At 37.1% G+C, this 13,148-nt stretch overlaps 1 protein-coding gene across 9 annotated transcripts in view; it reads right to left on the bottom strand.

Moving 5' to 3' along the window:
• Nucleotides 1–222: 222 nt before the first annotated feature.
• The window catches only part of UPF3A (UPF3 regulator of nonsense transcripts homolog A (yeast)), a 25,790-nt gene continuing 12,864 nt past the window's right edge, over nt 223–13,148 (bottom strand). For 4 of the 9 annotated variants that reach the window (XM_017737091.1, XM_017737092.1, XM_017737097.1 and 1 more), the window contains 6 exons: nt 10,337–10,392; nt 10,086–10,244; nt 8,061–8,221; nt 4,661–4,955; nt 2,077–2,124; nt 223–1,726 (listed from right to left, as the gene is read on the bottom strand). In XM_017737091.1, coding sequence (XP_017592580.1) covers nt 1,553–1,726; nt 2,077–2,124; nt 4,661–4,955; nt 8,061–8,221; nt 10,086–10,244; nt 10,337–10,392 — 893 coding nt within the window. In that variant the 3' untranslated portion in view covers nt 223–1,552. The remainder of the gene's footprint in view (nt 1,727–2,076; nt 2,125–4,660; nt 4,956–8,060; nt 8,222–10,085; nt 10,245–10,336; nt 10,393–13,148) is intronic. The other 5 variants (XM_017737093.1, XM_017737094.1, XM_017737096.1 and 2 more) reach the window with 4 other exon arrangements.

A 13,148-nucleotide genomic window follows, 5' to 3' on the forward strand; every position in this document is an offset into this window, starting at 1 on the left:
AGATAAACTTTAGATGGAGCTAAACCCAGATGATTCTCTAGCAGCAGTTTTACTTAATCTTGAAGTAATTTTAGTTGGCAGCTGACTTATGTAGCCTGATACTAAAATTCTTCTCAACTGTATTTTTAGCTGCTTCTGTAGCATGCAAAGCAGCATAATAGCATCTCACTTAATTTTTCTGGAGTAATAGATGAAAAAATAGCACAGTATCACATCTCAAAATCATAGTCAAAATCTTTTTTTCTTTTTTTCTATTTAATGCTTAATATCTGTACAATGCAATAAATAATCGTTCAGTCTAGGACAATTAGATGTTATGCTTAATAAAATGTTTAGAGAGGATGTAAAAATAAATTAATATCTTACTATTTCACTTCAATGACAAAGCAGGTCTCAGTTTTAGACAACTGAGAAATTTTCAGCCATGAAAGATAAATGAACATGTCCTGCCCTTTCATAAACACACAGCTATCATTGAAACCAACAAAAGATACATACACACACCCCCACACACCCACACCCACACACATACGTGTATGTGCCTGCTTAGAGGGCAGAATTTGGCCTAGATCTTACAAAATGGTAGTGTGCAATTGACATTCATGTGTGTTTAATTTTTTAACAAATAAAACTGCAGAATATTCATGTATCTTACATTTTCCAAATCCTGTTACTGCAACTTACATGAAACATTAGCATATAAAAAGTCATCACTGTACAACCACGGTTTTTTTCCCAAAAGTCAGTGTCAGAACAATAAAAACCAGCTAATTCATTAAAACCAGATTTATTGTTAATGTGCTGATGTTTGCATTAGCTGTCTTCTGTTTTAAGCACAAGGAATCTATTAAAACATAAAAGGCAAAAGTAGCTCAGAAAATGACAAACTCTCCAACGACGTACTTGTAGCTTTACTAACACTTATCTGACACTATGGTTAATTGAAAACCAACGTAAACACAATGAGGTACAGATACCAATGGACATTCCTCACAACTGTGCAAACTGTGGGCCTCATCCTGCAAATACCACTGGCTCCAGAGCTTCATCCCAGGGCTGGTCCCACCGAGTCTGACTGCAACTCCCTGCAGCAGCCCCTGTCGCTGCCATTTGCAGGAATGGGTCCTGTGGCCCCCATGTCATACACCAAATACATGTAAAGTGCCTCAGATTTCAAACTGATGCGAATTTACATTTCATTTCTTTAGACTCAAGAAAATGACATCGTTTCTGTAAAGTCTTATTCCCTTAAAATTGTTAGAGGGTCTTCTATTTCAAGGGAAATCTAATAGAATATTTGAACTGCTTTTAAGTTAGGCAAAGAGTGTTTGAGCTGCTTTTTGTAAAAAAACAACAATATTCCTTTGCTGTAAGATATTTTATATATCTCCAGTCACTCTTCCCTTTATTTTACAGAAAGTAAGAGGCAGAGCTATTACAATTTTGTTGATGTAATTGCCTGTGGAGTTCTGAAACAGCCCAATGGATTTTTTTGTGATGATGCTGAATCTTAAATTAATTCCTTTTTGCTAGCCTTTTCCCCCAGATTCTTTTATTCTGCTACTTCAGTCTTTCCAGAACTAGCTCCAGCTGAATTATCTGCCTCATACTTTTTATCAAGAGCATCTTCAAAGGATTTCCCACTGCAGTCATAGGTTTTACTTGTAGGTCCCATATGTGTTCGGATGCGAGCTCCTGGTTGGTATAACTGCATTGCTGGACGATCCTAGAAGGAAGGAGATATGGTTAACACTCTGAGAAACCCATGTGGGACACATACGTGGGATTTTTAAGTTTTGAATCTTTATGAAGAAAGTAGATTTTGTGTTAAATTACTTTACATTTCATAAGAACCAGGAAAAAAAATTGAGTGTAATGAAAATTGACTGGGTATTCAATATCTAGTATTCACTACATGCTGTTTGTAACACCATTCTTGGGAGCCAAACATTTTGAATAAATGAAGAATGCTGTAAAAATTAAAGATCCTATGATACATTTGACATAAACAAGGAGAAATACTGCAGACAATTATCAAACATGGTATTACAAGTAAAACAAAAAAAATGTTGCTACCTTCACTAACATCAGCTGAGAAGAACAATAGCCTGTGCACTTGCAACTCTGCAGATGAATGACAAATATTACACATAAGCATAAAAATCCAAGACAGACCAGAGAACAGTTTAGCAGGTAGCAGCTAGAAAGTTATCCTCAACTGACTATCAATTGTTACCCAATCATTACCAGAATTTAAACATGCAATGCACATTTGAATTATACACATCACAATAAAATTGCACAGTTATTGCTCCACTTCATCTTACCTTCCATACTGAGTATGAGAGCAGGGGAATGTATGCACTGATAATAAACAAAGTAAGTACAATTTGAGCATGTGCAGGCTCTACAAGTGACTCGATCATACACATGCTGCTCTGATCATGAGAAAATGGAAGGAGCCAGTTTACATGGAAAAGACACTTCAAATCTGCAAATGATGATGCTCTGTAACTCTTCAGAGCACTCTTTATTCTTGAAATTTCAATAGTAAAATGCACTGATCAGAAACTCTGCTTACGAAGTCTTTTCCCAGTAAGAGTATTTTACACTCACATAATGTTTTGAAGCAACTGAAAGCTCACCAATACCTGAGCTTTTTGATCAAAGTCTTGTGTTAAGTTTAGCAAACACCTAGCAGCCTACTTAAAGACAATGGCAGAGCACCAAAACTGTCCTACAACAAACGATACCAATTTTCAATCGCCTTCATAATTTGAATTAATTCTGGACTTTTTTTCCTTTATTCTTTTTTCTTATTCCCAATACACATTTCCCCTTTTCTTTTCTTTTTCCTTCACCTTTTTTGATCCACTTGTCATTTTTTGATCCACTTGTTTTCTCCTTCTCTTTAGACCAGATGTCAAGATTCACTACTGAGCCTTATGACTAGATCATTCTAGTTAGTGCTTTGCGGTGCGGTATGAAATGCGTAACACACCTTTCTATATCCCAAACAACTGCATAAAAGTAGATCCTCTGACAAGCTGTGCCCATTAGAAAGTTTATGATAAAGGGTCCAAATGGCTTTTCCTACCACAGACTCTGCAGCCTGCTGTTTGCATAAAAGCTATCACATCACTTACACTGGAGATTTCCCACTTTCTAATCAACTCTTACAAACTTCAGAAAGAGGCTCCATCTCCGACTAAAAATTTGTGTTAGCATTGTCAATTCTATGCCTGAGTTGTAAAACTGAGCCATTCATCTCACCTATGTGATAAATACTCTAAGGAAAAAAGTCACCACACTGCAAAATACCTTACTGATGGTGCTTATACTTTTAGGGAACAAATTTAGCATTAGTCCTAAGTGTGGACTAATTCAGAGACTCAACAAGCAAGCTACCAGAAGTGTGATACAAAGAAATAAAAAGCAGGCAGTTTCTTAACACTTGTCAAAAGGCCCCCAAGACCCACCATCCAGTTCAAAGGTTGGACATTAATATGACAGATTTCAAGAAGAGCATGGCAAGCATGAGGAAAACTGTTTTCCCCATCTTTCTGGTTTTGAACTAGCCTTTTTTCTGACTGTTCTACAGCTTGAGCCATTGATGAGGAAAGTGGTTAATGTGCAAATGCAGATAAATCTTACCCATCCTGCCCAGCTGACCTCTGCATAAAAAGAAAGCGGGGCACACCAGGCTTTCTGTGTTTGCGCAAGATGATTTCCTCAACATGCACAGTGAGTCCACCTGCCCTTGTTCCCTGCACACTCCATGCAGACTCACTCTGCATGTGACCAGTTTACTCTTGTCAGCCTTAGCCCACAGTACAGATCAGTCACTTGCTTTGAAAGAAGAGTTTCACATGCAGAATAAATTTCTATGCTAATGGTGTTTTGGTCATCTTTTGTTGAAAATCTAGGATCATGAGAGAGAGAGAGAACGGGGCTGACAAGGAGAGCCACATCTTGAAAAGAATCTGGCACATCCGTGAAATCAGCCAGCCTGAGAAAAATGATACCCGTATCTCTGGGATACAATAAGGGACAGCTCTACTACACACCCTGATACACAGGCCCTGCTCACACCTGCATCTGCCCTTTCCCTGACAACAGCCAGGAGGATAAATTTATCCTGATGAAATGACAGCCCTTTCATACTGGCAGGTAGGCAATACTGAAAAATCCATACATTCACACTCTCTGAATTAGCTATTTATTTAAATTCTTATTGTTGCTCTACTAAGCAATGCCTGCCAAATCCATAATATAATTACTATATGAGAGTAATGGAAGTACATTTTAAAAAGACTAATATGCCACAGCTTTTAGATTTCATGACAGATCAGAAGTGTAACAATTTTTAATACACCTATAAAATGCAAGGCTTCCAAGAATAGTGTTCTTAAAATGGTAGGATTGAAATAAAGACAGAAAGTCTTCTATATATCATGAAGATGAATGAGCAAGACCTGTAACCTTATTTAAACTGCTGTTGTCCTTTGACAACAACCCAGAAAGAAGTCTGGGTTTTACTGAAAGTGAGATAAAGAGTTTTTTTGAAAAAGAATCTTTATGCTGAGTTTGCAGAAGTTAAAACCTGTGATCTTGAACCATATTTAACTAATGAAATATTATCCTAAATGAATAAAAGAACCTTATTTCTTATGCGCTCCTTTTTGGATGCCATGTCATCACACTTGTCCTCTTTACCCAGTTTGTCTACTGCCTCCACAGTGAAGCTGTAGTTGTAGTTCCCTTTCTTTCCTCTGTCTTGGTTGTATCCTTTCCCCCATTTCAGCTCTTCTTCATTCCTTCTCATAAACTTGTCAAACTCATAGTGAGTTCTATGCTTTCTGCCATCATCCAATCGATACCTTTGTCTTTCAGGTTCTTTTTCTCGAAATCTTCTCTCCAAATCTCTTTGCTCTTTGTCACTATCATTTTGTGACCTATGAGTATGTACAAAAAGAAAGAAAATCCAAGCAATTAACAGTGAAAAGGAGCTACAGAAGGATACAAGGCAAAGCCTCCCTTTGACTTCAGCAGTGTGTAGATAAGTTATATGGCAAGGTTGTTTTCTTCTCATTACAAAGGGGTTATATGCTGAATGTCTCACCCATGTATGTCCAGCCCTTGACCATGCATTCAGTTCAGAATAGCAGACAAAGCCTTGCCAAGCTTTTGTGCAACTGTTGTGGAAGGCCCATTCTTCACCTTCTACCCCTCTTTGAAATCCTATCAATAGTTCCCCAATACCCTTCACATAAACACATGCTGCACTATTAGCTCTTGTCGCCTGGTGTTGAGGAGAGTCATGCATGTAAGTATTCCCTTGAACAGGAACATTCAGGATCTGAAGGAATTGTGCAGATATCATGTATCAATTTGTAAATTTTATGTCTCTGTATAACAAAAATTATTTACTGACATCATAACTTGCAGAAGACATTTGTGAAAATAAATACTTATGTTCCAGGCTTTTGTTTATTGTGTCTCCAAGTAACCTAGCCTGCCTTTGCGTATGTTATTTAGGCAAAGACCATTACCTTATCACAACATGATACTTAATTTCTGCTATGCTGTAAATGGTTTATATTATAAAGACTATTGGTCCCATTTTGCTGCCTGTCTGATAAAATTTTCAGCTCTCTTATTCACTTCATTGTTCCAGTTCAGCAAGTGGGTGTTTCTCTCATATGGTCAAACTGCAAATAATGAAGAAAGATTACAAAATAGGTTGAACTTCAAAAGGAACAAACATAGGCACTTTCTTTTTATGACATATGTATAAATACTTAAAATTGAAACAGCAAGTTACTTTTGATAGTCTGCTCACATTTTGGGAAACTGCAGATAGAATCAGAGAGGATGGAGATTTTTTAATGGTGTAGTGATCAAATAGTGATAACTCTCATTTAGAACTATTTAATACAAATAAAGGTGTATCTACATAGGTAACTTTTTTTTTTTAATGTAACAGTGATATTTTAATATAACTGTGAAATTGGTTGGCGTCTGGGGATTAGGGAGGCTGCCAAAAGAGGTTCCCCATCTCAGGAAGAGCTGGAAGTCAGAGCAGAACCTGAATGAGAGGTAAATTATTTAGCATTTTGCAAGATTGAGCTTGTGTCAGCATAACACATTCACCAAGTAGAAGCAACGTCCCAGCTGTCACAGACACCTGAACCAATCACAATTACACAGATTCTGTACCTGTAGCATGGACACATTTATATAAAATACTATGTTAGCTACCAAGGGATATGTGGCTGTAAGTTGCTTTGTTTCATGTTTAATATGCTATTTCAGACACTAACTCCAAGTCCTAGCAAGACTCAGGGTATGACCTTCCAAAAAGCCAAAAAGACCCTCTCAATTTGTTGCTGTAGCATTGCCTGGAACTTATCTCTTCCCTTGCCCGTTACTGTGGGGGAGGAAGGAATGGCTGTGCCTGAAGGCAGGCAGGTGACAGGGATACAAACTCCTATTCAAAGAGTGGTTAAAGTAGCTCCCTAAAATTCAGGCACAGTGAACAGGTAGGTAAGAGTGAAAGTGGCAGGGTAAACAACTACAGAGTATAGGCAGAAGAAAAAACTACACAGTCAGAGAAAGCAGAAATGAATGGAAGTAAAGGCAGTAAAGCACATTTGTTTGGTGTAGTTTCAAATTTGTATTTGACCATGTACACTTATGAACCTACTGAGATTTTGATTTGTGGTAGGAAGCTATTACTACCAACTTTTGACATGGTTTCAAACAGGCAATTCAGTCTCCTGCAGGTAGAGTCAACAGTTACAGTTTATTACTGATTTCTGAGTCAGTGAAAAGGTAGTTTCAACTTTAAATCTCAATGAGCTCATAGCTTGCTACATACCCACTAATAATCAAGATGAAATCAGCACTTGGAAACACAAGATAATGCTTACTGTACCTGTGCAGCCAAACAGATTCTGTTTTTCACAAGCAAAATCTACATTAATGCCTTATTAAACTTACAGGATCAATAGCAAACAATGTTACACGGCACCATCAGAGGTTTAATGCATAAAAATCCAGGGAAGTGGTGGGGTCACCACCCTTGGAGGTATTTAAAAGACACGCAGACATGGCACTTAAGGGCATGGTTTATAGTGGCAGTTTGGCAGTGCTGGGTTAACAGTTGGACTCAATGATCTTAAAGGTCCATTCCAACCTAAAAGATTCTGTGAGTAGCAAACAACTGATTTGCCCCTGCAAATGTTTTTGTTGAGCCTGTTCTTTCCTTTCTTGAAGAGCATCAACAAAGAAGTTGTTGAATATTTTCAATTTCTACTAGAGAACAGGACATGGAAATTTTCAGGAACATTCAGAACATGCATCTTTTTTTAATCTATTTATCTTATATATCTTATGGGTAAATCCTGCCTGCGACGGGACACACGTGCCAAAGGACAAGAAAGAGAACCAACTGCTGAAAACACTTGTAAGATGGGTTACTTCCAGGCTACAGCAGTAATAGAACTGAGCTATGCCTCTTGTTCCTACCACAGCAAATGTTAACACAAAAGGCATTAGGAAATAGAGACAGCCTTCTGCATGTATCTATCATAAGGCTTTCATTCACACCGTCCCTATTTTGCCATTGCTCCATTTATCAAACACATTTATATGTTTATTGCAGCCAACCCAAGTGTGAAGGAAAAGCATGGCATCATAGCCAATTCAGTCTTTGACATCAGTAATGGAAGGAGAGCCTTACCTGAGCTCTTGATGGGGAACGGGTGAAATAACAACAGAATGACTTGAATGACTTGACTTTTCATGCAGAAATCCTTGCAATCTGGGATTTCATAGCATTTCAGCAATAACAAATTGCATCCACTAATACTGCCACCAGGTCAATAAATTCTTACAAAACACCTTTTACCAAAACAACAGAAAGAGATCTGTTCACACACAGAATGAAATTGGTTCTTTGGTGACAGAACATCTTATTAATGCACCACTTACATTTAAGCCTTGGGATGAAAGCATTTAGGATCTAAATAAAAGTCTAAAAGATAAATATTACTTACTTTTCCTTAAGTTCTTTTAGTGAACTCTCCAAAGATTTGGATTTTATACTCCCAGATCCAGGTGATTTATCCCATTTGTTTTCCTCAATGTCAGCTTCTTCACCTTTGTCTTTGTGCTTTTCACTGGCCAGTTCATCTCCTTTTTCAGGCTTCTTGAGAAGCTAAGAGATATTTGTTTATATTATGATGCAAAAATACTCTCCTCTGTTGTACAGACATTTTAACAAGTATTAAATATATCAGTAACCTGTTAAGATTGGAGATACCTTATTTACACACGAGGAATGTATTTTACAAAGTATGAAATTTAAAGTTATTTTAGAAGGGTGGTTTACTTTTGCTAAGGAGTGAAGTAACAGTCATTAACAGGCATTCAACTGCATACTTTAAAATATGCTGACAATACTGGAGAAAGCACTTACCTATTCTTCTCAAAGCACTTACCTACTCTTCTGTCCTGAGTTATAAATATAAAGGCATTATTATGGTCTATGGTTTCTTAGAAATCATGTAACAGAGCTCAGTGTCATTGCCCATAAAATAAGAAGCAGAACCTCTACAATACTACAAAGAGAGCAGGATTAATACTTCACTCCTTGAAATATTATATATAAAATCTGTGTCACATGAATTACTTGGGATAGACAGGCATGTAGAAGTAGGTGCTTAGTACACCCTAACACAAATACAGACTGAAGAAAAACTTATGATATTAGCAGAAAGGAAGTAATTACATTTTCATCTTGAAGATTAGGATTTTCAAGAAGTCTGTTCCTTTCATAGCAACCCTCACAGGGTTTGAGCAGTGTATAGTATTACAGGAATAATCTTTACAGAAGGACTAACTGTCTCAAATTATTACCCTAACCTATCAATTCTAGGCAGAACATCTCAGTCTTTTCGTTCTACCATTTCATTTCTGAAATGAGCACAGGTTATTCTTCTCCAAAATCGAAAACTTCTATAATGTTTCTTTCAGGTAATATTTTCCTTTTCTTTCAGGGATAGAAATAGCTTTCAGGCTCATATTACCACAGATATTTTGTAAATACTGCGGCTTTTTGGACAAGCAATTTTGGGTAATATATTTTAAGGATTAAGCCCCGTTTCTTCTGAACTTCTAGAGTATTTTTTTTAAGCCCAGATATGGAAAACACGTAATTCAGCTTCAGAATTTACTATTTTTATACTTTTAGGTGAAGAAAACTGTTTTCCAAGAAGAAACGAGGAAAGATGTCCACAGTTCTGTGGCTCCTCACCATCACTAGATCTGAGTCAAGTCTGTGTGTTCTTGCTTCATGTTACAGATTCTTATACCGAATTTCCTCTTCAAAACAGCCTACAAAGCATTTCCAATAACACAAAATTTAGTTCAGATGAATAGTTTAAGCTATGTCATCTTATACAAATCAGATGGTTTTATATGGTCTGACTACATAGTACCCTCCTAAGTGATGCCATTAAAATCCATTCAGATTGTTGAAAGACACTGCAACCTGATATTAGCAAGACTTTGCTATAACTTGGCTAAAGCATACAATTAAAATACATCAGTTCTGAGCATAAACATAAACATAAACATGTGTCCCTGCACACACGGCCAAATGAAGATTTGCATGACAGAAAGCGTTAAAGCCATGTTTCATAGAAACACAGAAACTTCTGAGTTAGAAGAGACCCAAAGGGATCATCAAGCCCAGCTCTTAAGTGAATGGCCCATATGGGGATCAAACCCACAATAATCTTCCAACAGGCTGGCACAGATGTTGGCATAGAATGCAGCAGAGTTGTCTAAAGATATCCGAGTTACCTGCTGTAATTGCACCAGCACATCATGGTAGGTAAGGCCATCAGTCACACTTTCAAACAACACTTGGTCAAAGCCCTACACTACTTTCCCTTCCTGTCAAAATTGGTTTGGTGTCTCCACACCATGCTGTTGTACACCAAATAAATACTGAGATACCAAAGAACTTCTGGGTAACTTCAAAAGAAGAATAATTTTTTTTCATTGATCTCAGTTACCTTGATCCTTATTTCTTTTTCAGAAATTTTCTTTTGCTTCTCCACTTCTTTTCTTTTACGTCTTTCTTCTTCTCTGCGCTTCCTTTTCTCTTCCTCCCGCAAACGTTTCTTCTCCAATTCTCTCCGCCTCCGTTCTTCTCTTTTCTCTTCTCGTATTCTCTGAAGAGTTCAATAATGATTAATTGTAAATAGTCCAACGGAAAACTACATGAAACATAAATGTGGAACTTCAGGCAAAAGTCTGAACGTACCTGCTTTTCTAATTTTCTATTTTTAATATATTCCAAAAGGGGTGTTGTTCTTCTAGCTAAAACACAAAAAATTTGTGATATAGTGTTCAACTCCTAGAATGTACTCATTTCTTTGCTTTAGTATTAACCCCCTTTTTCTAGCTTTATCTGAAAGGGAGCTGAATCATTGATAAACCTATTTGTTTCATGTATTTTTGAAGGCATTCCCATCATTCTACTTCAGAAACACTTCGTTGCTTTTTTGCTGATAGCATTAGAAGCAACAGAAATATGTTGCATGATTATTTGATGTTTATAATTAAAGATCATATCCTTTCAGTTCAAGAGAATGGCTTTTCTCTCTTGCTCACTGAATGGTTATTTCACCAAAAAAGAAAGAAATGTGTTCAGAATCTACTCCTACTTTTTACTTTTGTACATCAAAACCTAGCTATATTGTTGTTCATATACAGCCCACATTACTGTAATCTCACATAGCAGTTTTTAATCCCAGTTTTCAAAGTACATCATGAAGGAAGCATTTTCAGTCTCATACAACATTTCCATTTACTTGACATTAGTATTCACCTTTCCATGGGAAAACAGAAGGAATAAGAGATAAGCAGTTTGTCCCAGGTTACATAGCAAAGTATCAGCAGATTCAGTAAAACTCTGCCTTCCCAAATTGCTAATAAAAGGTCTCATCTACTGGATCACACAGCCATTCTTTTATTACAGAGCTGTCTCCACACTCTGAAATCAAGTTACCTGAACAATCCCCAAATTCTACAAAAACTTGGAGAACATCACCAAATTCTTTATCGTGTTCTTTATCAAATTCTTTATTCATGACTGTCTGTACTGAATTCAGACTTGAATTCAGCTTGTATGTACAGCTGTGAGTAGCTACAACAAATTTTGTCAGTTTCAGATGCCCCAGAGTAGAAAATGTTTACTACTTGAAATTGCTTTACACTATGCATAGGATTTTCTCTCGAACCACAGAACAACATTCCCTATTGAAACGCATGACAAAATTTGAAAGAAAAAAAGGGAAGAAATTAAAAAAGTTTTCAAGAAATTTGAAATGACGTAGCCAAAATCTAGACACAATTCATATCCCAAAATCATCTAAATCTTTTTGCATTGAAAGTCAGATTGTGCTGGGGGCAACCCATTCATTGGTAGAAATCAACAACCAATAAAGATTGTTGATTTGCTATTTTCCTCCCTCTATCCCTAGATTTTCCATGCTTCCCCATCCTCCCCACCTGCCCATAATTTTGGACAAGTTTTAGGTCCCCAGAGCCCTCCCTTCCAGTCCCCCAGATCTGAGTTTTGCTTCTCTCTCCTCCTCCCTAAGTTACCCTGTCTGAGCAGTGGCTGCCTCTGGGTACCTTTACAGGCTGAAAGACATCACAAATCGTAACTGGATGGTCTGGGGAAAGGATAAGCTGCACTAAGAGTCCAGAATGTGACCCTGGTCATGACTAAGGCTGTAGTGCAAGAAGTTTAATGAGAAATTTTAACTTGAAGTTCAAGGGAGAGAGGCAGTGTGATGAGTACTATCAAAAGAGGTGGGAAAAATACAGTGTTTATCAAACTTGAATCCTACCCACCTTATTTATGGGCCTTACTGCAAATGCAAATCTAAGAGCATTTTCTTAATATGTTTAAGAGACTTTAAAAGAAAATAAATTACTAAATGACGAGCTGTGTCAGCAAAACTTTACATTTTATCTTGCTCTCTACAAAGAAAACAGAAAAAAGAGCTTATCTTCATCTTGCTATAGAGAAAATCTCTTTTATATTTCTCTGTCACATGGAAACTGATCAGCCAGCGCATCTGGCACGATGCACAAAACATGCTGGTTTGCAGTAACTTTTCATGGAGAAATGCTGAGCATGTAAGGCTCAATTCTGCCAGCAAAGTCTCGGGCACATCCTTCACTGACATCAGCAGGAGTAACACCTTTGAAACTGGACACACAGCTAAACCCTCACATAATTTTGCTATAAACACGCTACCTGATGAAGAAATCTTTGTGTTGATAGCAATGGCCACAGCTTTGAATGGCAGGAAAAATAAAGCAACTAGTTTGATTTCCTCTGATTTAACAGAAACAAAACACTAAAAGTCTTAATGTAAAGCTGCCTTCAGTCAGTATTGTTACTCAGAAATCTGCAACTCTCAAGATTAATCATCTTCACTGATAGAATATTTTTAAATTAATAAATCTTCTTGAAACTCTAAACTTTTTGTAAATTGCAAACTTACTAAAAATTTTTTACTGCCTTTACTCTGCTGTCAAATACCATGGAAGATCTGGGGTAAATAAAAATTACTGGGTGACTTCCTCATCTAAAATAGCAACAGAAGTTTTATTGATAACAGAGCTATCTAAATGTCCATATCCATTTCCTCTAAATTGTTACAGTTCCAAATTTCTCCAGTCAACTCCCAAACAGCAGTAACAAGTGAGAGGAAAGGGGAAATGGCCTCAAGATGTAACTGAGCAGGTTTATATTGGAAACTAGGAAAAATTTCTTCACAAAAGACTGTCAAGCACTGGAGCAGGCTGCCCAGGGAAATAGTGGAGTCACTGTCCTTGGAGGTATTTAAAAGATGTGCAGATGTGGCATTTGGGGGCATTGTTTAGTGGAGGACTTGGCACTGTTGTGTTAATGGTTGTACTTGATGCTCTTAAACAGCAAGTTTCCAACCTAAATGATTCTATGAATCTAATCAAAAGAAGTGGCCACTTTTTCACTGTAAATAAGTAACAGCAAAGGTCAATTTTTTTTCCTACTCAATTGTCACACCTAGGGAAAG

This window comes from Corvus brachyrhynchos, unplaced genomic scaffold (assembly GCF_000691975.1).
Source record: "Corvus brachyrhynchos isolate BGI_N302 unplaced genomic scaffold, ASM69197v1 scaffold83, whole genome shotgun sequence".
Classification (NCBI taxonomy): Eukaryota; Metazoa; Chordata; class Aves; order Passeriformes; family Corvidae; genus Corvus; species Corvus brachyrhynchos.